This window comes from Chelonia mydas, chromosome 7 (assembly GCF_015237465.2).
Source record: "Chelonia mydas isolate rCheMyd1 chromosome 7, rCheMyd1.pri.v2, whole genome shotgun sequence".
Lineage (NCBI taxonomy): Eukaryota > Metazoa > Chordata > Testudines > Cheloniidae > Chelonia > Chelonia mydas.
This window is the reverse complement of record NC_057853.1, coordinates 37,859,012-37,883,224: the sequence shown is the minus strand read 5'-3', so window position 1 is coordinate 37,883,224 and position 24,213 is coordinate 37,859,012. Positions and strand designations below refer to the sequence as shown.

Below are 24,213 nucleotides of genomic sequence, written 5' to 3'. Positions count from 1 at the left end.
AGCACAGCTGGGATTGGACAGCCTCCTCTTCCCAAATGCTGATGAGGTCCAGCAGCTCGGCACTACTCCAAGCGGGGGATCGCCTGGTGCATGGAGAAGGCATGGCCACCTGGAAAGATGCGTTGAGACCACTGCACGCATCACTGAGCAAACAGTGCAATGAACAGGGGGTGGAGATGACGGTTGGGCAGTAGAGTTCAAACCAATGACCAGAGAGGTGAGAAAAGGCATTGTGGGACACCTCCCAGAGGCCAATCGCAGCACTGTACTCGACCACGGAGCCTACACTGGCACCGCAGCAATGTAGCCCTGGGGCAGAAAGCTGTACGCCTCTCGTCGGGGTGGGTTTTTTAAAGCGCTACAACTGCGCAGTTGCTGCACATTAAGTGGCTTGGCAATGTGTACACCTCGGGAGTTACAGTGCAGAAAACTGCTTTACTGTGCAGAAACTTGCCAGTGTAGACAGGGCCTTAGCTTCCTTCTTTGGCTTTCATCATTCTCATCTTTGTCACATACTAGAGTGGCTCACAGTTAGGAACAGCACCTGTGACATAAGCAACTCAGAGACCAAAGATTTACCTATTTTGCTTTGGTTTATGGCAGGCAACCCAATTTCTCTCTAAGGTCTCCCTAACCAATAGACTAGCTAGAACACACTGCCAGCCAAAATATTCCCCTAATCATGGCTGTATGACAATGACAATGCCGTGAAGGGCAGTGGAAGCGCTTCAAACATACTGAAAGTACATCTTAAAAAGAGAGGCATCAGCCCAACAAACTGGGAGGACACAGCACGAAACAGAACAGTGTGGTGCCACGCCATACACCAAGCCACAGCTCACTTGAGGAGAACAGACAGAGAAGTGACAAAGGAGAAAAGAAAGGGCACAACAGTCCAACCAACAACTACGTCTTCTCCAAGATTACACTTGTCACTTCTGTGGGAAAATCTGCAGGGCACAAATTGGGTTCCTCAGCCACTTAAAAACCCACTAATGAACCCCCTTAACAGACATCATCGAGGGATAGCCAAAGAAGAAAGAAGAAAAAAAATGACAGAGTGCTGTGTAAGGACAAAATGAGACTCCTCTGAAGGGCTGCTCTCATCCACTAGTCATTAAGCACCACCAGAGTACTGGCACTACTTAGCCATCTGAAAGTGGTGGGTGCCAGTTTTCTGGGCAAGGAAAACAGAGACTAAACTTGGAGTCCAAATTATAGTCCTCTACATCAGCATAATACACTGTGCTGGGCCACAGGGCTGGCCTAAGACATCCTTGTTGGGGAAAGAACCTGCTTTTACTTCTGAAGGGCCTGATCCTATCACCAGTACATCCATGGAATGTGCACTAAAGTCCAGGGTGCTGCACCTGCAGATCCATGGCCAGTCACTATATTGTATTGGCTTGTTTGTGCTAGAAGCAAAATTACAACAAAGAGGAAAATGGGCAAATCCTCTCCAACGATAACAATGCCCACATTTCACCAGTCCATGAATTGCCTCAAAAAGTGGGGGCAAACAACATTGTTCTTTTAATAATGACTGAGACAGAAAATGAAATGGATAAAGTCAGCATTATTCCATTTTATTTGAAAGGGATAGTTGAGGCAGCTACTCAGGAAAAGCAGCAACATGCTGCCATTTCCAAAAGAGCTTCAGGGAGTAAAGGCACCCACTTCCCACTGAATTCCAATAGGATGTAGGCGCCTAATTTTCTCCATCACTTTTGAAAATCCCAACCTATTATATAGATCTAATAATCACATAGTGTATTTGTATCTTATCTTACATCTGCAAAAGTACTTTTCAGGAGACTGTGTATGTGTAAGTAGTTCAAGTATGATCCTAAATAAAGACTAATTACTTGAATCTGAAAAAACACTTTGTTCTCAAGTATACATATTACTGCAGTGGTGATTTTGAAAAGACAAGATCCATCATTGCTGACACAACTCCCCTGTAAAATAAATACTTTGGCATTGGCATGGCAGATCTGCAGGCATCTCTAAAAACACCCTTCAGAGCTCAGTGCAGATGTGGACAGTGTTTATACTTTTTAAACCACTTGGATATAAACACCTCACTATAAACACTGCTCAAGTTTTGCTTTTGCTTTTTTCATTTTTTACATGTTTATTTTAGTGTTAAAAATAATAACTTCCATAATAAGGAAAATTGCAACAGATGTTTAAACTAAACAAAAGCTGCTATATTGTATTAGAGTGTGTTCCTTGAGCTGTGCTTTTGCTTTCAAACTATTAAAAGTATGATCTGTCCAAAGAAAGGTGGGAAAACGTCTGGTAAACAACTTCTATAAATATTAGTTAATAAATACAATTGACTGAAACTAGTAAGACCCAAAGCAACAAAACTTTTTCCCTCTAGTCAGCAAAACCCTCAGAAAAATCCATCGAGTAAGCAAAAATTCTATTTATAATGTTTGCCATTTTTCACCAGGAGCCAACAGTCACATCATAATAAAGCATTTGATTGTTAATGTAGGACAATGATGAGATTAACAAAAAAAGATTAGCAACATTCCTTTATCCAATCACTCTTGCATCCACAAAGTTTCAAAAAATAAACAGCACCATGGGAAAGAGCATGGAAGTCTGATTGGCCATGCACAATCTGCACCATATTGTTCAATATTGACTGGCAAGCCTGATAAATCTGCTGTGGAAATAATTAAGTAAATTTCTACATTAAGATATTTGACTCTGTTCAGATGGAACCTCCCCCTCCCTCCGGAAGCATTAATAGTTCTACATGCAACCTCTCTGCTCCCCCTGGCACTTTGAAATGTGGTCTTTCTGACTTAAAGCAGAGGGGGGAAGGGAAAGATCTATTTCTAGAGTGAGCTTCCTGATTTTTGGGTTACCCTTTTATTAAAGCATGTAAGTGATTAGCTCTTGATCAAATCTATACATTATTTACTGCTTCTTCCCTGACAACTATAGCAAATTTACTTTCCAAATGAACGTCGAAAATGTTGCTGCTGAATTAGAAGAGAGACTTCTGCAATGTTTGTATGTGGCTACAGGAAAACTTGCCCTCCTGCCAAGCTGAATTAGCTCAGTGGTGCCTTTCTTTCCACTCAAATCCAAGCCATTGCCACTTCTTCAAACTGCACGTAGATAAAAAGCTCAAGTAGATGGAGAAGCTGATTCCCCTCCCCCACGCCGCCCCTAACCTAAGGCACCCTCAAAACAGGGCTACTATTACCTACAGTCTCAGAAGTAACTGCAGACCTACGTCAGCTGGACACAAATAAGAAAACTCAGAGCATGGTGAAGAAAAAAGTTTAAGTTTTCCAGGGTGTTGTGTAATTCTTTCCACCAGGACTATGTGGAGGGCTCTTTGGGGAGGAGGTGTGTTTGTGTGTGGGTGAGGGGGTAGACATCCTTCACTGTCAGGGCTTTCTCAGAGCTGTGCAGGAAATGAGAAGTCAAACAAAGAGCCACTCTGTGCTCTGTAATATGGGTGCCCTTCAATTGCCAAAGTTGAATAGTAAAATTTGTTATTGTTCAGGATGTACACTAAAAACAAAAACTTTGCCTAAGTCTCATTGTCCAAATACATCTACACTATGTGTTTAAGCGTATACATCTATTTACATGTAATGGTGTAGATTACACATACACAATGTACATTACAAATTAACTCATACACCATATTGTAAAGTGACTTTAAAATGTTTCCTTTACAACTACATTAACACTGGCAAAAAGTTATCCGGGTATTGCTGCTTTAAAGTACTTCAACCAGTACCATCTTTGCTTGCGGGGGGAAGGAGGAGACAACCTACACTTCATATTAATATTGAACAGTAAAATTTCCTTTAAAAAGAATTCAACTTCCATTTCACAAATCCCATTAAACCCGTAGACAGTACAAAATGCACAGTACCTTGTAACAACTATAAATAGAAGGGAGAGAGAATTCACACTGAAAACAACAAAAACACCCCATAAAAAGCATTTTGCAAAATGAAACAATTACCTTCGTAGCACAGCATGCCAATATTGTTGTTCATCTTGTCCAAGTATTGGTAGTTCAACAGGTCCATCTTCATAAATAGCATTTATCGGGCTAACAAAAAAGACCAGCTTCTTTGCTTTTGCCCAGAAACAGGGAGAAGGACGCAGGACAAACGCTGCCTGACTAGCTCCTGGCTCTTTCTAAACTTCACAAGCTCAAGGCCCAGCCTTTGATTAATCAAAATAAAGTATATTAAGGAAAGTTGGATGGGGAGGGAGGAACCTTTCCAGGATTTCAGAGACTGAGTTTAGAGTGTATTTTGTCCCACACCTACAAAGAAAACCATTTAAAAAAAAAACAAAAAACTTTGCAAATCTTTCTGGAAATTTAAGTGGGGGGGGGGAGGGAAATTAGGGAAATGTCCTAGGACAAAGACAAGCTAGTTCTCCTCACAGCCCGCTGCAAGTTAACTGCACTGACATGCAGGCTATGCTTGGTATGAGTCGTATGTAAACTAGCTTCCTCTTTCTATCAGGCAGAGAGCACTGAGCATGCTCACTGAATCCCTGGAGCTCTTCAAATGTCAGGGATATTTTCTGCACAAGATCAGTCTCTAAATGTACTGAGTGTTTGAAAGAAAGGAGGAGGAGGAGGAGGAGGAGAGTCTTTACAGAAGGGCCATGTCAGAGTTGCTCTTGACAGGAAGCAGTGCTACCACTGCAAAACTGAAAGGAGGGATCAGAGAGAGAGAGAGAGAGAGAGAGAGAGAGAGAGAGAGAGAGAGAGAGAGAGAGAGAGGTCTCTTTTCAAGTACTGGGAAGAAGTTTACCAATCTAAACCTGAAGGCAGGCTTCACTTTCCAAGTGACAGAACCTAGGTTAAACTTTTATTTTAAATTCTCCCCCATCCTCCAACTTTAATTCAAGATACACAGCTGACACTTATTTTTACTTGATCATCAAAATGTTTGCAGTTCCTATTTGATCTGGTTTCAACATATTGTAATAGGTGTCGTTAATGTTAAAATCTTATTATTTTTCAGCAAATTAACAAAATGGAGTTTTAATGGCTCCAGGATGGAAGAATGAGAATTACAACCAAACCACCATATCAACTCTTTGAATAGTGCTGGTAGATATGCACACACAGCTTTATACTACAGTTTAATCAGTCTACCGCTACAGTTTAAATCCCTAAGGAATGTCAGTAGTTAAACATTTCAGGTTATGGCTTTTTAGTGCCTGGAGAATTCATTGTTCAAACTCTGGTATAAATGACAGAAATGAAGGGGATTTTTTCAACAGTTTTTCTCATCTCAGGATGTGGCTTGTTTTGCTGCAGTTCGAACCTTGATCTTAAAGACTTCTGATTTATACAGTTGTATGTAGATCACCACAAGAGGCAGACCATGTGTATCAGTGCTGCTATGGTATGTCAACCTAATGGGTATCAACTGGTGTCTCCTGCAGTCTGAAATCTGATTTGAACGACAAAGCAGTGCCAGTACAGAAGCATGGTCTAAAGTAAACACATAACTAATGGAGTTCTAATCCTACCTCTGGTACACATTCCCTCTGTGGCCTTGGGCAACTTCACTTCACTTGTCTGCCTTAGCTTCCCTGGAGGGAGCCCAATTCTCACTGCCTTTCAACAGAAGTCAGGTGCATAACTTCAATTTGTTCCTTAGAAAATCTCCCTCCTTGTGTCAAAGGGGCAGACTAGGGTTGCCACCCAACCGAGTTTTACCTGGACAGTCCAGTTTTTGGCTTCTGTGTCTGGGTGCCACTGAGGGTTGCCAGATGTCTGGTTTTTAATTGAAAAGTCCAGTCGAAAAGGTGGCAACTCTAGGGCAGGCACTTGTCATACAGGAGTGTTCCATGGAGTGACATTCTGCCAAAGCACTTGGAAGAGAGTGCAATACAAATCCCAAGGAATTATTGTTCCACTGAGGTTAGACAATTTAATTTAGGATACTGTTTCCATACAAGTGAACTCAATTTACCTTCCAAAAATTACTTTACTTGGAATAGGAAAAGCAGTGCTCCTTGTATGCCATCTCAACTGAAGGGGCACACCACTAAAGTGATCCTAAGAACAATGCAACAGAAAACAAGTTAGTGAAAAGAAATCTTGTTTCATTGTGAAGAAGAAATGTAAAAGCTCTTCATTTTATATGGATCACTATTAAGAAAAACAGATGGACTCTCTCTATATTAAAAGAATTATGGATCTCAGAGATCATGGTGATGAGCATGGCACAAAAACATACACAGATACTTAATGTTCAAGTAACCACTTTCTTGTATAATAAAAATAATTTGCTAATTAAAGTTTACCATGATGTTTTTTGGCTCCCAGAATTTGAGACAGTTAAAGCTGCACCCACCTACCTACAGGCTAAAAATAGCATAAGGTACTTTCTAAAAAGGGGAAATTTTTAAATGAAGAAAATGACATTTTTAAGTTTAAAGGGGAATAGGCTGGAATCATTACTCAAGCACTGTAGGGGCTACCCTCTCTGATGCAAAAGCCAGAACTTTGAAGTAAATCTTGAGTCCCACTACAACTAGGGGCTACACTGGTGCATTACTGTCTTTCAGAGCATGTTCATTTACTAAAAGCAAAACAGTGTTTTAATAAATATTGCAACAACAGGATAACAGGGAAAAAAGGCTATTCCTTACATATGTAAATGTAGAGGTAAAGACTGCACAGTTACAACACTGACAAAGGAGAGGCAAGTACCTCCAGCCTGAAGTGTAAATTTCATAGAGCAGGGACACCACTACTTTGAGAATTAAGGAAAGTATTTACACTATGTGCAACTATAGTAGCGAGAGCATTCCTGAATTTCCATTACTACAAGCTAGTTCTATGGGAGAAAAGAGAAGTATTGGCATATTCCAACATACAATATTTGAACTGCTGTTTGGAGTGCTGTGAGAGGGGGAAGCTAGTGTTCTATTTTATTCTATAAAGGTTCTCATACTGCACTCATCACTGAAGTACCCGAACACCTTCTAGTACTACATTAAGCAAAGTGACTAACATCTGTCACATCCTCCAGCTAAATAATAGCTTGGTACCAAAAGTTATATATATTATAAAAAGAAATGCATTCCTAGTGAAGGGACAGGAAGAAAAAAATTCTTGATGCAAATATGAGACAATCAATCATGCCCTACATCATTCCTAAAATCCCTACATACTCAAGCATTGTGGGTACTAATACTAAGCATTCCTAGACTTTACATCCCTGTAATGTGCTCAATGCACTCTTTCGAGGAAAGACTTCCCAACAGTCTTATACATGATTCACTGAGCATTTCACCAATTTGGAATAGCTCAGGTTGAAATGTAATCAATGGAAAATGTATGTCATCAGGTTATATGCCAAGTATATGGAAAAGCAAACATTGCTAATAGCATATTCCATGAGTTTTGTTATTTATGGATTAATATCACTGCTTAAAAGTTATAACACTTGTAAGTACCACTAAGTACTATACTTCCTGCATTACATGTGAGCTATACGACTTACTATGACACCACAAAATACTTTTCTTTTGTAAAACAGGCCATTATATATTTATTTTCCACACACTCAAACTTTTAGTACAACAGCATCCCCTGGAGGTAATAGTGAAAAACTGCACACACATTTTCACCAGTAATGCTATAACTCTGCAACAAAGTGCATGGACTTTGATTCTGGCTAATCCCTTAGTAGACATTCTAATTCAGCTTCCTTGCAGTGCTCAATTCATCAGTTAATTCGGGATATGCTCCTGCAAATTCAATAGCCAAAGAGTCACCTCACACCATAAGCTTGTATTTTTGGATGAAGAAGGCAAAGAACAATCAAACAGTGGCTTTAATTAATGGTTATATCAAAATTGCCAAAACTAGAAATTGCTGATTACAACGTTTGGACAAGGTAATGCCTCAGGAATAGTTTTAACTTGCCCTAGAGGCAGAATTACTCAGAATTAGGGAATTATGAATTTAATCATTGCAAGATCTCTAGCACTCACTCTTCTAACAACTTTAACAAGAGAACAACAACACATCAGAAACTGTTTACTGCAGGTCTTCTTTAAAGCACATTGTGTGTCTGGCAAATAGCCAATATAAAGAACAAATCACAATGGACAGTTTGGCCAAACCGGACAGTCTCTACACAAAAGAATAAATTATAACATTCAAAAACCAGTAGGAGAACACTTCAATCTCCCTGGACACCTAATAACAGACTTAAAAGTGGCAATTCTTCAACAAAAAAACTTCAGAAACAGACTCCAACGAGAAACTGCAGAACTGGAATTAATTTGCAAACTGGACACCATCAAATTAGGCCTGAATACAGACTGGGAGTGGATGGGCCACTACAAAAATGAATTTCCTCCTGCTGATACTCACACCTTCTTGTCAACTGTTTGAAATGGGCCACCTTGATTACATTTGCTGCCTCAGCACTACAAAAGTGATTTTTTCTCCCTTGGTATTCACCCCTTCTTGTCAACTGTTGAGAATAGCCCACTTCCACCTTAATTGAATTGGCTCGTTAACACTGACCCCCCACTTGGTAAGGCAACTCCCATCTTTTCATGTGCTGTGTATTTATACCTGCCTCTGTATTTTCCACTCCATGCATCTCATGAAGTGGGTTTTAGCCCACGAAAGCTTATGCCCAAATAAATTTGTTAGTCTCTGGGGGTATGTCTACACTACGAAATTACGTCGATTTTATAGAAGTCGAGTTTTAGAATTCAATTTTATACAGTCGATTGCATATGTCCACACTAAGCGCATTAAGTCGGCGGAGTGTGTCCTCACTACCGTGGCTAGCATCGACTTACAGAGTGGTGCACTGTGGGTAGCTATCCCACAGTTCCTGCAGTCTCCGCTGCCCATTGGAATTCTGGGTTAAACTCCCAATCCCTGGTGGGGCAAAAACATTGTCACAGGTGGTTTTGGGTACGTGTCGCCCTTCCCTCCGTGAAAGCAACGGCAGACAATCGTTTCACACCTTTCTTCCTGGGTTACCCATGCAGACGCCATATCACGGCAAGCATGGAGCCCGCTCAGCTCACCGTCACCGCTGCTGTTGTGGGCAAGTCTACTGTGGGAGCTGCTGTGTTCCAAGTAGCCAGTGCGATCACTGATGTTTTGTTATCAAAGGTAGTGACTCTGGGAAATGTGTGGGCCTTTTTAGATTTTAGGTGCATGATATTCCTGTCCTTTGTCACTGGTGAAGAAGTCTTGCAGCCATACATTCCAGTCTGGTTGGTGCTGTAACACCCCACAGTACTTCTGTGGTTGACACATGTAAGAGCTCCAGGGCTCTTGCTCTTTTGCCTTGGCCGAAGTACCTTGCCCTACTAGGACCTCCAAGCATTTGACAAGGAAGCACCTGCAGCAGCTGGCATTGCTCCCATGGCTCATGAAGCCTGGACAGTAGTGAAGAACAGCTCACCTATAGGCTGAGCAAGTGCAGAATGGTGGTAGAATGTGCCTTTGGATGTTTAAAAGCTCGATAGCCCTGTTGGTCAGACCTCAGCGCAACCAACATTCTTATTGTTATTGCTGCTTGCTGTGTGCTCCATAATATCTGTGAGAGTAAGGGGGAGACATTCATGGTGGGGTGGGAGGTTGAGGCAAATCACCTGGGGTCCGATTTTGAGCAACCAGACACCAGGGCAATTAGAAGAGCACAGCAACGCGTGCTGTGCATCAGAGAGGGTTTGAAAACCAGTTTCATGACTGGCCAGGCTATGGTGTGACAGTTGTGTGTGTTCCTCCTTGATGCAAACCCACCCCCTTTGTTGATTTTAATTCCCTGTAAGCCAACCACCCTTCTCCCTTCAAAATAAAGTAACGATTGTTTTGAAACCATGCATTCTTTCTTTATTAATTAAAAAAAAAAAAGATAACGGATAAGGTAGCCTGGGTGGTGTGGGGGAGGAAGGAAGGACAAGACCACACTGCTTATTGTAGCCACACTAAAAATCAAACTGTTTGAATGACAGCCTTCTGTTGCTTGGGCCATCCTCTGGAGTGGAGTGGCTGGGTGCCAGGAGCCTCCACCCCCCCCCACTTTCTTGTGCATCTGGGTGAGGAGGCTATGGAACATGGGGAGGAGGGGAGGCGGTTATACAGTGGATGCAGCGGGGGTCTGTGCTCTTGTTGGCTTTCCTGCAGCTCCAACAGACGCTTCATCATGTCCATTTCCTCCCCCAACAGACGCTTCATCATGTCCGTTTGCTCCCCCATTAGCCTCAGCATCGTGTCCTGCCTCCACTCTTCGCACTCACTTAATTCTTTCCTGGCCTCTGCCACCGAATGCCTCCATGCATTAAGCTGTGCCCTATCAGTGCGGGAGGACTGCATGAGCTCAGAAAACATGTCATCGCGAGTGCGTTTTTTTCACCTTCTAATCTGCGATAACCTCAGGGTTGGAGATGATAGGGGGAGCGTAGAAACAGTCTACACTCTACGATTTTGGGGGGACTGCATGGTCACCTGTGCTGCTGAGTTCACCATGCTGACCAAACAGGAAATGAAATTCAAAAGTTCCCGGGGCTTTTTCTGTGTACCTGGCTAGTGCATCAGAGTTCAAAGTACTGTCCAGAGCGGACACAATGGAGCATTCTGGGATAGCTCCTGGAGGCCAATACCATCGATTTGCGTCCGCACTACCCCAAATTCGACCCAGCAAGGTCAATTTTAGCGCTACTCCCCTCGTCAGGGAGGAGTACAGAAGTCGATTTTAAGAGCCCTTTAGGTCGATGGAACGGGGTTGGTTGTGTACGCAGTCATTTTTAAATCGACCTAACGCGGCTAAATTCGACCTAACCCCATAGTGTGGACCAGGCCTAAGGTGCCACAAGGACGCCTTGTTTTTTTTAATGGTTCTAAATATCTATGGAATTTTTCCACCATTTGAGATTTTAATATGCCAAAGAAAGTTATAAAAAATACCCTTCTCTGGCAAAAGTAAGTCCAGACCAATATGAGTGTCCAATTTTGAAGTGAGCTGTAGCTCACAAAAGCTTATGCTCTAATCAATTTGTTAGTCTCTACGGTGCCACAAGTACTCCTTTTCTTTTTGCAATTTTATCAAATGGCCACATGCAAATCTGTATCTAATTTGCACACAGTTACCCTGATTGCAAGGAACAAAATGGCCAGTTATTCCTCTAAATGGCCATTTATAGGCAGTAATTACACACACAAATTAGCTGCCCAACTGTAAGATCGGCTACATGCAACCTTTTCTAAAAAGCAGCTCCAATATGACTAATAATTAAATATGGCAGCTTACTGTTCTCATTCATCACCAATATTTGTTTCTACTGGAAAAAATATTTAAATGTGCTCATGAAAGATTATCAGCTGAAATGCATTTTGGTTTCACTGTCTTTCGAAGATGCGTGGAGAAAAAACAAGCTGTGTACGCTCTCAAAAATCAGATACTAGAAACTTTCCATCTATTTGCTATTTTTTATGCTTGCATATAGCTGAAAATATTAGACTCCTTCTAATCATATGCAGCTGTACTGAGTCCAGCTTGCCATCTATTGATATTAATGATTTATTGTGAAATTTTCAGTAGTATTTAAGCACCTCCTCAGGTGATTTGGAAAATGGTATTTGAGGTCCAATGTCACATAGGTACTTTTGAAAATTTTACCCTTCGTGATCATAGAATTATTGTCCAGAGCAACCAATTTGCTCTTTAAAAAAATCCTCTTTAAAGTGCAGAGACACCTTATTCCTGAGGTATGTTTTTGTATTCCCATTTTTATATATTTCATATTCGCTCATTACCATTTCTAACATTAGACAGGTTATTACGCCACTTGGAATGTATATTCATATCAGCTGATGACCCTGTCCTTGTTCTACTCCTGGGGGAATTCTGTGCCAAAAAATTAAAAATTCTGCAACAAACAATTAAAAAATTCTGCACACAATATTATAATATATACAGACAACACAAAAGATTCAAGAAATGTTTGACAAATAGATTCCTTACTAGGCATTTTAATACAGAATTCTTGAGCAACAAATCATTTAAAGTACAATACAGAACTGTATTTCCCATACCCCTCAGAAGCAGTGCAAAGGCTTTGGGGAGTCAAGGGTTATAGAGGAGTGGAGGAAGAGAGAAGTAATTACTGGGAAGGAGCCTAGGTATGAATTTGAAGGGTTGTTGGGTATGGGTGGGAAAAATGTGTGGTCCTGAGCCTCCACTCCCATTCAGCCCCTGCCCCAGTCTGTCCTCCCCCATTAACCCTTATGTCTGACCCCCAGCAACCCCACACGGTCTGTCTCTTGACCTGGACCAACAAGCACTGTGAAGAAGGCAGGCTTTTTCTTTTCCCTATTGTAGCTGCACTGGCCAGGAGTGGCTGCTGTGTTCTAGCACCACAGCACCCTCTGGTGGGCACAAGGCAGAATGTCAGATGTTATTTTCTGCTGGGTGCTGCTGCTCTATTCTAGCTCCACGCTGTCCCCTGGTGGGCAAAAGGCAGAACTGCAGCAACTTTTCAACAGAAGCTATTTTCCGGGGGGAAAAAAATGCATGGCCCATGAAATATGCACACATGCAGTGGCACAGAATTCCCCAAGGAGTACCTTGTTCACTCTCAAGGTGAGAAGCAAGGGCATAAAGCATGACTACTGCTCAGGAACAGATTTAACTTTTTTCTCCACATCCAATTAAAATTAATTACTGAATAAATACTAGATGATAGCTGCTAGGTGATAATGTACCTGTAACTAATATACTGCATTTCCTTCTCCACATACCCGACTGTATTAAACAATCTAAATTAAAACATAGCCCAATAAAAATAAAAATATATGCTTAAGGCAAAAAGCAAACAGGAATTCTAATTTAAGTAATTTTTTTTAAAATGGAACAAAATCTAATTATATGGAAGGATGTAATTATTCCAACAACAAGCATTACAAATCCAGGAAATTCAGAGTTAAGGTTAAACTTTAAAAAAGTCAAAACATGCTAAGTTATGGAACTGCACGATTAGATAGTGACACGATGAGAAGAAATTAGTGTCTTTAAACATCAGGTCCATCTAAAGTAGGAGCACACACACTAAAATGCTTTCTCATAAACTGCGGTAGCCAATAGGCGGACTGCGGGCCAAATCTGGACAACCAGACACTTTTGAATGGACCCCAAAATCTTATCATCATTATTGTTGTTTTGTTATGATGTTCTCTGGAGCCTATTCTTGATTATACCTTGACCAATAAATGTGGACCCTGACAAAAAATAAATTGACTACCCCTGTTATAAACGTATAACTATTGCATGGTGAACCCACGCTCAGCTCGAGTGATTTTAAGGTCTGATAGGAACATTATTGGTAGTGTTATAGTAATGATGAGGGTATGTGTAGGCAGGGGAAAAAAACAGAAAGAGAAAGAAAAAGTTAAAATAATGAAGACACTACTTTTTAAATTTACATAGGAGCTGGAAGGGACCTCAGACAAATGGCGTACATCTTTCTACTGTGTGACATCTAACTTCCTTTTGAGCATTCCTCTTGTGCCTATTAGCAGAATGTGCTCCTGTCCAACTGCTCTCACCATCACCATAAAGAAAAAGGTACTAACTGAGGGTAGCATAACCCTTATGGGCCAGATAAATGCTAATGTGGATAATTATATTCTGTCTAATTGCTATTGAATAGGATAGCGTTCTTCACTTCCTGTCCTAAAATGCTGTATAGTGTTCCTGTGTGCTGTTTAACACCTGCTGCATTCCACTCTAGAGACAGCTGCATGACAGAAGTGATTGTATGTAAAACTGATATCAACTTCAGTCAGTTAGTGAAGTAATTATCCAAGTTGGAATTTGGCTAACAGATCAGTACTTATGCTTATGAAAAGCACTTTGGGAACTTGAATGACTGTAAGTGATTAGGACAGTGAGGGATTGGGAGATTATTTTATTTTATCCTAAAGATGACTCACTTCTCGCAACTTGAACCAGGCCAGAGCATTGTTACCATACTAATTCAGAAGGAGTAGCAAAAGTTATCATCAACAACAGCACTTCCTGCAAAACCCTAACTTTTCCTTGGCTATTGCTCATTCATGTATTTTCTTGGTCTGCTTAGTTTGTGAAATGTGATCACAGCTGGGAGTGGCATACTATGCACAGATTCTTTGTGAGGTTTGTTAGATAGTGCAACTTTCAACAGCCAGGACTTTAAAGAAAACGAGAAGCAACCCATTACAAATCTCAGGGAGTCAAACTGACTTGTTTGCAACTCTTTATTTTTTGATCACAAGAAATTAAAGGCAAATAAATGAGAAATCCTCGCTGTCAAGAATCACTTATGATTTTACCACCTCTCTTCATACTATACACAGAGAAGAATATTGCACTGATATTTAGAATAAAAGATGATGCAGGAAAAATAACAAATATTGACAGCTGCTTCTGTTTGTAGTCAGAGTATTAGACATACCTTGTTTTACAGCTAAAATTAATTAGCTTTTGACTCACACTTAGATTTAATCAAAAAGGAGAGCATATATATATATACACATCATAGTTTGAGTGAATATGCAAAATTAAGACATAACTCATCAGGTTTCATTCCCATGAGACTACAGAAGTTCCTTGCTCATAGCTGTTTCAACAGCCATGCCTCTGAAACTTGCATAAATAAAATATGACTAACTGAATTATTACTGTGGGAGTGGGACACCACAATGTCTACCAACTTAATATATTTTGCATGAAATGGGGCACAAAGAAACGTTTACTGCAGCAATGGATCTGAGACTTCAATACACCAATTCACTGAGCTCATTTAATTAACTTGCTGATATATGCAGAAAATTCATTTTCTGAAAACAAACTCTTACTTCTCACTTTCACAAAATCTAGATTAAATACAAAAATCATATTAACATAACATTTTAAAAGGTCAGACAAACCCAGCAGGGGAAGGAACAGTGCAGCATATTTAATTTATCTGTCCTTTAAACCTACAAGGATTCAACACCGGCCAATATTACATCACGTGGGGAAAATGACATTTCATTAGTATGACTTGATTTGTTATTAAATATTTCATACACCTGAGTTACGTACAGAATTACCCAAAGCTGTAAATCACAATATTGTGTCTCTCTGTTCACCTAGGCAATCATGAAGTTTAAACACAAGAGACTCTTTAGAATATAAGGTCAAGGCTGACATCCTGAATGTGATAACTCCCAACATAATAAATACCTTTTCCCCCCTTCTTCCATCATTGGTGCAAATCAAGTCTTGTCCCAATGTTAATATCAACATCAGTGCTGGGCAACCTGTTGTGTTTGCAGATCTGGATGTCTGTACTATGCAGTTTTCAGTCTGGCACACTAACTTCATTCTAGTGAGCTAGCGGGGAATTGAAGTTAACAAGTTTCCTACTCTCTGAAGCTCCAGACCAGCAGGAATCTTGTCCGTTTCAATCCCCTGCTGGCCTACAAGAATGGAGCCAGCCCAGAGAGACTAAAGGGACAGGGTAACATGCCTATGCATATTTAAAGCTGCAAAAAAAAATTGTGCTCAGGAATTATGGTTAATGGATTGTTCAGCCTAGCAGCTGGGTTTTAATGTCTATTGCAATCCATGACACTTTTTAAACAATACATCATTGAGATATGGCAAAAAGTGTACGCATGCATGCATGCTGACAAAAGAAAGTATAGTAGCAACTTTGACATGATGTGCATTTAAGTAAACCCTAATAAATGCTTTCAAAAATTCCAACAAACCTGTAACTTAAGCAGCAGGTGAAGATTTTCTGCTCATGTAGCAGTAAAGTTAGATCACATTATTATCCGTAGTATTATGGTGGTATCTAGATTGGGGCCTCTCCAAGCTAGGAGGTGTTTCACAAACACAGTCAGCTACAGCCCACCCCATGAAGAGCTTATACTCTAAACAGAAAAAAAGACAAAAGGTGAGGAAAATAAAGTATTATCCCCATTCTATAGGTGGGAAACTGAAGTAGAGAGGAGGAGATGTTCAAAGGTACAGATCGGAGATTGACTTTCAACAGCAGTTAAGTGTCTAAGGGATTTAGGCACCAAACTGCCATTTGTGCATTTGAAAATTTCCCCCAGAAAGATTAAGTGATTAGCCCAAGATCACATAGTCTGTGACTCAGTTGAGAACTGAACCCAAATATCCTGGGTCCCAGTCCAGATCCTTGGCCAAAAAAAAAAATCATCCTCCCTCTTTATACATTTGTTTAATATGCATATTTCCCTTTTTATTTCATTGCACAGCAGACAACAGATATATAAACATTCTTCGCTAAGGGACAGTCTCTGATTTTTGACAAGACACACTCATGTACACGTACAAGTGGGTCACTGAAAACTAAATAAAAAGGTTTCAGATCACTAGGCTTCTTCTTTCCAAATATTATTAGCTTATAACAAATCAATTCATACCAAATAAACTCAAAGAAGTTTTACAGCCTGAACTTTTTAACTAGTAGATATGAAACACCCATTTAATGCTTTAGAAATTAAACACACTTTAAAAATGTCTGACACTACAGATTTATTCTGCCTTCATCTTACACATAGTTACACACACGTATGCAAAGTAGAAGAGTGAAGGACAGGAATAGCAAGATTGCCTATCAATAGTCTGTTGATAAATGTGGCTAATAGATAAAGCTAATTTTTGGAGGGCGGAATGTAAAAAATAATTTTCTAGCTAAGATTCTGCACAATCATCCCTGATACTTTAAAAGATACATTAAACTCCTACATAGGTAGGGCCCTACCAAATTCATGGCCATGAAAAACACTCACTGACCGTGGAATCTGGTCTCCCCCTGTGAAATCTGGTCTTGAGTGTGCTTTTACCATATACTAGGCAGATTTCACAGGGAGACCAGCGTTTCTCAAATTGGGGTCCTTATCCAAAATGGAGTTGCAGGGGGGTTAGTGTTTTGCCACCTTACTTCTGCGCTGCTTTCAGAACTGGACGGCCAGAGAGCAGCGGCTGTTGGCCGGGCATCCAGCTCTGAAGGCAGCGCCCCGCCAGCAGCAGCGCAGAAGTAAGGGTGGCAATACCATACCATGCCACCCTTATTTCTGCGCTGCTGCCTTCAGAGCTAGGCGGCTAAAGAGCGGTGGCTGCTGACTGAGGGCCCAGCTCCGCAGGCAGCGGTGCACAAGTAATGGTGGCAATACCATACCATGCCGTCCTTACTTCTGCGCTGCTGCTGGTGGCAGTTCTGCCTTCAGAGCTGGGACCCCGGTCAGCAGCAGCCCAGAAATAAGGGTAGCAGTACCGCAGCTCCCCCACCCTGTTCCCCCACAACTCCTTTTTTGGTCAGGACCGCTACAATTACAACACCCTGAAATTTCAGATTTAAATAGCTGAAATCATGAAATGTATAAGTTTTAAAATCCCATGACTGTGACATTGACCAAAATGGACTGTGAATTTGGTAGGGCCCTATAAATAGGGGATAATAATGGTAAGCCTAACTCATCATTACTGCAGTAGGTTTGTCATGATGCGGGGGGGGGGGGGGGGGGGGGGGGGGGGGGGGGGGGGGGGATGTCGGGGGGTGTCACAGATAGCATGATTACCTGGTTTCTCCGTGAATTTTTTGTGTGTGTCTGTGACTCACCCGCAGTGGCAGTTCCTGTTCTGTGAGGATGGGATGGCTTCTCTCTCTGGGTGTTGCAACCAGATGTGCAGGGTCACAGCCCCTCTCAAGTTTGGTTCACCTGCCCTTCTTTAAATCTTGTTGATGAATACTTCCAGTTCTTCCTGTTTATTCCCCTTGCTTTTGTGTATAAACATGTAAGATGCTGAGCAGATGCCACCACTGTTATCCCTCTTGAAATGCAATACCATCACAAATTACATGAGGGGGCAATGTGTGCCTGCATTCTGCTATGGCAGGCCCTTTAGGAGTTGGCAACACTTCCAACCCTTCAGTAGCATGGACCTTGGGGAAAATGGGGAGGCATGGTGGTCACTAGCAGACTCTTCCCTCCAGAAGCTTTGGATCCCTTCCCATTTCCACTGTGCCTAACAAAGGCGCTCTGTATTATGGATGGAGTACTCCACTTGCTTGAAACAGATATTGTCTCCGTCTTGAAGATGGCATCATTTTTTCCAGTTGAACTAGTGACGAACAGCTGCATTTGATGTGATTAATGTGAAGATTTTTGTATTGTTCTGTTACAGAATACTAATAAATGGGTACTTGTTGAAGTACTGAGATGGTTAAATAAAGGGCATTTGCCCAAATTCAGAAAAATCTGTAAGAATTCACTAGATGAACAATACCTCCAAGCTGAAGAATGTTTGCTATATGAGTTCTTGACCTTGATAGCAAGATATTTTGATGCATGATTTTTCAATTAATTTAAAATAAAAATAAGAAATCAAAATAAATCTGAAAGAGTTCGTTCATCAGTTAAAATAAACCGTACACAAAAATGACAATTACCAATGCAAAACACTTCTGTGCTTGAATCCAGTTGTAATTGAATACATTCATCAAAGTCTTCCGCAGCCGCTTCAACTTGGTCAAGTAAGATTTTCAGCTGTATTCTCATTCCCCCCAAGTTAAAATAAAATGTATTGAGACAAGTAGCATGAACCTAGCTCTCTGGTCATTTTAGAACACTATTTTGCTTTATATCAAATTGAAATTAGGCACTCACAATATTTTTTCACTTAGAAAACCCATGAGCCTTTCCCTGTTCTGAGGCTAGATTCCAATTAATAAGAGCATCTCACTCTTTTCAGGGACGAAGTAACTCCAGTTACCAGGAACTGGTAATTATAGGTTTAAAAAGGAAATGAAGGACCTCATAGTCCTCAAGATTTTGAAAAGGTCTTCTCTTTATTCTTAGCTTGTTCAGACATACGGTACATACAAAGCCAACATTAATTTTGCCATTTCTGAACTTTTGAGTGCTAGACTTTGAAACCCTACTGTTATTTTAATGTAGATACTTTCTATGTAATATTATACAAGTAGTTATTTTAATATATTATTTCTGTGTCAAAATCAGTTCGAACACAGTTGCAACGTTTATACTAAAAAGAAAAGGAGTACTTGTGGCACCTTAGAGACTAACCAGTTTATTTGAGCATGAGCTTTCGTGAGCTACAGCTCACTTCATCGGATGCATAGCATATCGTGGAAACTGCAGAAGACATTATATACACACAGAGACCATGAAACAAAACTTCCTCCCACCCCACTCTCCTGCTGGTAACAGCTTATCTAAAGTGATCATCAAGTAGAGCCATTTCCAGCACAAATCCAGGTTTTCTCACCCTTCCCCCCCCCTTCCCCCCCCCCCCACATACAAACTCACTCTCCTGCTGGTAATAGCCCATCCCTCTTTGAAACCTCTCTTTATAATGCGCATGATAATCAAGGTGGGTCATTTCCAGCACTAATCCAGGTTTTCTCACCGCCCCCCCCCCCCCTCCAAAAACCACACACACAAACTCACTCTCCTGCTGGCAATAGCTCATCTTACAATGTGCACAGCAATAATCCAAGTTTAACCAGAACATCTTGGGGGGGGTTTGTAGGAAAAAAACAAGGGGAGATAGGCTACCTTGCATAATGACTTAGCCACTCCCAGTCTCTATTCAAGCCCAAATTAATAGTATCCAATTTGCAAATGAATTCCAATTCAGCAGTTTCTCGCTGGAGTCTGGATTTGAAGTTTTTTTGCTTTAAGATAGCGACCCTCATGTCTGTGATTGCGTGACCAGAGAGACTGAAGTGTTCTCCGACTGGTTTATGAATGTTATAATTCTTGACATCTGATTTGTGTCCATTTATTCTTTTACGTAGAGACTGTCCAGTTTGACCAATGTACATGGCAGAGGGGCATTGCTGGCACATGATGGCATATATCACATTGGTGGATGTGCAGGTGAACGAGCCTCTGATAGTGTGGCTGATGTTGTTAGGCCCTGTGATGGTGTTCCCTGAATAGATATGTGGGCACAGTTGGCAACGGGCTTTGTTGCAAGGATAGGTTCCTGGGTTAGTGGTTCTGTTGTGTGGTTTATACTGTGGTTCTGTTGTGCTACGTTTATACTGTAGCTCAATATGCTTTACTCATCCTTCACCTTTTTCAATTCAACATATTTTATCATGTATAATTAACTATAATAATTAAAAGCTTAAGAAAAGGATGTTGCATATCTACAGATTTTTTACCCTTAATTCCAGTTGCAAAGAACTTCTCTCTGCTTCTGTTAATGGCATTAATAATGAGGTGACAAAAACTTATTTTGTAGGTGATTGGCTGGCTCAGTTCCCGTTGCAAATTAAATTATTTTCATGCTGCTGGGATATTATTATATTATTCATGTGGTAGGGCACCTAGAACCTTGTCTTGTTATTTAAATCTAAACAAACAAATATCATTGGCCTATCAACCAAACCCAATCCTCTGTTGACTGCAGCAACATGCTCCCTTCTCCTTACACATTAGGAAGGATAGTACATAGCCTTCAGCAAGGCATCGCATTATGATCGCTACTTACTTACACCAGACGTGCATCCCTGCTGCAGAATTCAGACCTAGACAGACAAAAGTTCAATGCTGTTCAAGTTCAGATTTGTGGTTCAGCCCCTCAACACAGAACAGCACTTAATGGGAAATATGGAACCACAACACAAACCCCAAAAAGTTTAGGTGTGCTGCAATCAATGACTTAATAGAGGAACCAAACTCTGTATTGAAAAATAATGGAGAAAAAAATACAGAAGAGTGAGCAATAGAGAAAGGGAATAAGGAAGAGCTTGCAGATAATCTTGTCACTTCTCCTATACCATCCCCATGCTCTACTGGGAAACAGAGTTCAGTGTCGCCCGCAACTGCTAATAAAATCTTTACCTCAGCCCTGAATGAGGTTCAGGAAGACAAGCAAATATCTCCTTCCTGATGCTCTCTGGCACCACGCAGGGGCCTATGAAGTGTAGGAGAATCCCTGGACTCCTCTCCTCCCTCTCCCAAATGCAGCAAGTTCAGAGAATGAAGGGGCACCATACATGGCTCCCCATGCTTTCTGGCCCCATGCCGCAGTCTGGGAAAGTGAAGACATGGTTCCCCCAGCCAGCTCCTTCCTCCCTCGTTTCCAGTGCTCCTCAGCCCCACATAGGGTGCAGGGAAGGAGGTGACACCCTCTTGGCTAAAAATGTTAAACAGCAGCAATTCCGCTTTTGTATTACAACAAGCAAGCAGCCTGTTGCATGGCTTGGAGCAGAATTTCCACATGAGCTTCCCCCAGAGTAGCACTGAGAGTGAACTCGTCATGCTGGTGCATGACACATGGAGTGCAATCAGCCACCAACAGAACCCTGAAACTAGCTATTGCACAACAAACCTGTCAATCACACAGAGAAACTGATTCTTTAAAAAACAAAAATTGGATGTTGTTCAGTTAGCCTTGGGTGATATTTATAAGGATATGAGCCTCCAGGCAAGGACCATGTCTTTGTATATGGTAGTCTAGTGCCCAACACAATGAAGCCTGATTCCAGTGGGGGCCATCTAGTTGCTACTGTAATATTAATACTAAATAATACATAATAGATTATTTTCAGGCAATAATGTGATTTTTAAGATGACGTGTCCCTTTAATCGATTTTCTCTTTCCTTTCCACAATGTAGTTGAATGAGTTGCACCCCAACTGCAAGGGCTTTTTAAAACTTAAGTGTTTTTTTAAATGGTAGATATTCACTGCTGAAATACAGAATGGGTTATCCACAGTAACTTGATACAAACCCAAGCCACAAAATTCAAATCCAGGTTTTCAAGCCACCCAAAGTTTGAGGGGTATGTGGATCTAGCTTTAGTTCAGGTCTATGTTTAGCTTCATCTCCATTTAGAACTGGCAATAAAGGACAAAACAGTTGGTTCTTAATCTTCAATACAGTAGATATGGAATCACAGATGTGGTCTTCAGAGAGAAAGACCCATGCATCTTAAGAAAACCCAACTTCATAAGGAGTTAAAGCATCTAAATTTCACTGCTGTAATTTCAACAACCACACAGTATAGTTATTATTGTTTTGTAATAAAAATTATAACTTTGTTTTTAAAATGTGAAAGACTATGACTGCATCGTACTGAAGAATGCGTACTTATCTCACAGACAAAATGTTATGTACCACCTATTAAAAAGCCTAATTCTATAACTTTCAATTGACCTTAACTCCACATTAAAATAAATAAATTATGCTGTACTCTTTTCTAAATAGATTTATAGTGGCCTATTCCAACTGAGGGCCTAGTTCTCAGTTCTCTTCCAAGTTAAAAAAAAAAAAGAAAAAAATGTTTTGCCAATTTATGGAAACCTAGTCCCAAATTTCTCACAGTCTGAAAAACCCTCAAGCCAAGAGGGAACAGTACTCTCCTTACAAGGCACTGGTGAATCTACTCTCCTCTATACCAGGCAGAAGAAAGCAGGCAGGCAGAGCCAATGAATGCAGTTAAATACTCCTCTGTCCATGTGTAGCACTTGCTCCTACTTTCATAATAGTGTACCAGTGTTGCACTTGGCAGAGTTAGAGTTAATCTGTTTTTACTATGTGTATGTACATGAAATACACTATCGTGTGGATGGAAGAAAGCTTTTATAGATATGAGTTTGGAGGGCGCATTGGCTACTCAGGAGTAAAATTGTTCAGGGCTCAGAGGGAGAGAAAACTAAACTAATAAGCGTGAAATCCTCCAAAAATTACTCAAGACCAACTGGTCTAACCACAGAAATATCACAAATTCAAAGACCATTATCTCAAGCCCTTTGGAGACTAGAGATGAATCATGTGGTCTCAGCGGGAAGCCAGGACCTCTATTTTCTAATGAGAGAAAGTCCCCCCATTCCTAGTCCTGCATGAACACAAGATGCGACTTTTTCATATTTAAAAAAGCAGTTACCAATACAGAACTGAATCTAGGGCTAACTGAAAATTTTCCATTGAAATTATTTTTCTATGGGAAATTGGGCTTTAGTCTAAACTGAGGAGTTTTGTTTCCCTTTCAAAAAATGGGCTTTTCATGGAAAATTTCAATTTTTTTGTTGAAAAAACCAAACATCCCAAAAATAAAGTTTTTGGTTTTCAGTCAAAAACCAAAATATTTCAATTTGGAAACGCCAATGCAATGCCTCACTGGAGATGTAGTTTGGCTCCCTCACATCCTTATTCTCCTGTATGCATTGGGCCCTGGACTTCATAGAATCATAGAATATCAGGGTTGGAAGAGACCTCAGGAGGTCATCTAGTCCAACCCCCTGCTCAAAGCAGGACCAATCCCCTCATCTCTCATGGCTAGGGCCCTACCAAATTCATGGTCCATTTTGGTCAATTTCACAGTCACATTTGGGGAATGAAGAAAATATTTACCTGGCAGATTGAACGTTTTTTTATTTTTTTAATTTAATTTAATTTTTGAAGCTGCACAGGGAGATTGGAGTGTTAGGTTAAATCTCATAGTAGATGAATTTGTGGGCAGATGATGCAATCAAATTTATTTCACACACACCTGTGTAGTCTAGCATGCATGCACATGCACACACACGCACACACAGTTAAAAAATAGTTACAACTGAAAGAGTGTTAACATTTGCTTCAAATAGCCAACCAAATATTTGAAAGACTTCCTGTAATAACCATGTTAAAAAAAATTGTTTGACCAATCTCCTTCTGCCATTTAATAGCTCACCCCAACCACTTTCTTCTGCCTATTCAACCACAGCTCTGCCATTTTGTTTAGTTGCTTATTGTTTGCATGGGTGTGAACTAGGGTTGCCAGGCGTCTGGTATTCGTTAAAAGTCCGGTCAGCGGCACAACAGGAGTCCAGGGCTAAGGCAGGCTCCCCACCTGCCCTAGCTCCGCATGGCTCCCGGAAGCAGCCCCCAGGTCCTTGTGGCCCCAGGCGCATGGGCGGCCAGGGAGGCTCCGTGTGCTGCCTCTGCCTGAGTGCCGGCTCTGCAGCTCCCATTGGCCAGGAACTGTGGCCAATGGGAGCCGCGTGGGCAGCGCCTGAGGGCATGAGGGCACCATGAGGAGCTTCCCTAGCTACCCATGTGCCTAGGGGCCCACAGGGACCTGGCGGCCACTTCCTGGTAGCCACAGTAAGTGCCACCAGGACCCCGCGCCGCCTACTGCACCC

At 41.1% G+C, this 24,213-nt stretch overlaps 2 protein-coding genes across 3 annotated transcripts in view; both read right to left on the bottom strand.

Moving 5' to 3' along the window:
* The window catches only part of TAMM41 (TAM41 mitochondrial translocator assembly and maintenance homolog), a 176,572-nt gene that overhangs the window by 27,990 nt on the left and 124,369 nt on the right, over positions 1-24,213 (bottom strand). The gene's annotated exons all lie outside the window — the stretch shown is intronic.
* The window catches only part of VGLL4 (vestigial like family member 4), a 156,230-nt gene that overhangs the window by 62,938 nt on the left and 69,079 nt on the right, over positions 1-24,213 (bottom strand). The window contains exon 1 of one of the 2 annotated variants that reach the window (XM_007056480.4): positions 4,004-4,706. The exons of the other annotated variant lie outside the window; for it this stretch is intronic. Coding sequence (XP_007056542.1) covers positions 4,004-4,085 — 82 coding nt within the window. The 5' untranslated portion in view covers positions 4,086-4,706. Of the gene's footprint in view, positions 1-4,003; positions 4,707-24,213 lie in introns of those variants that run through there. 2 annotated transcript variants of the gene reach the window in all.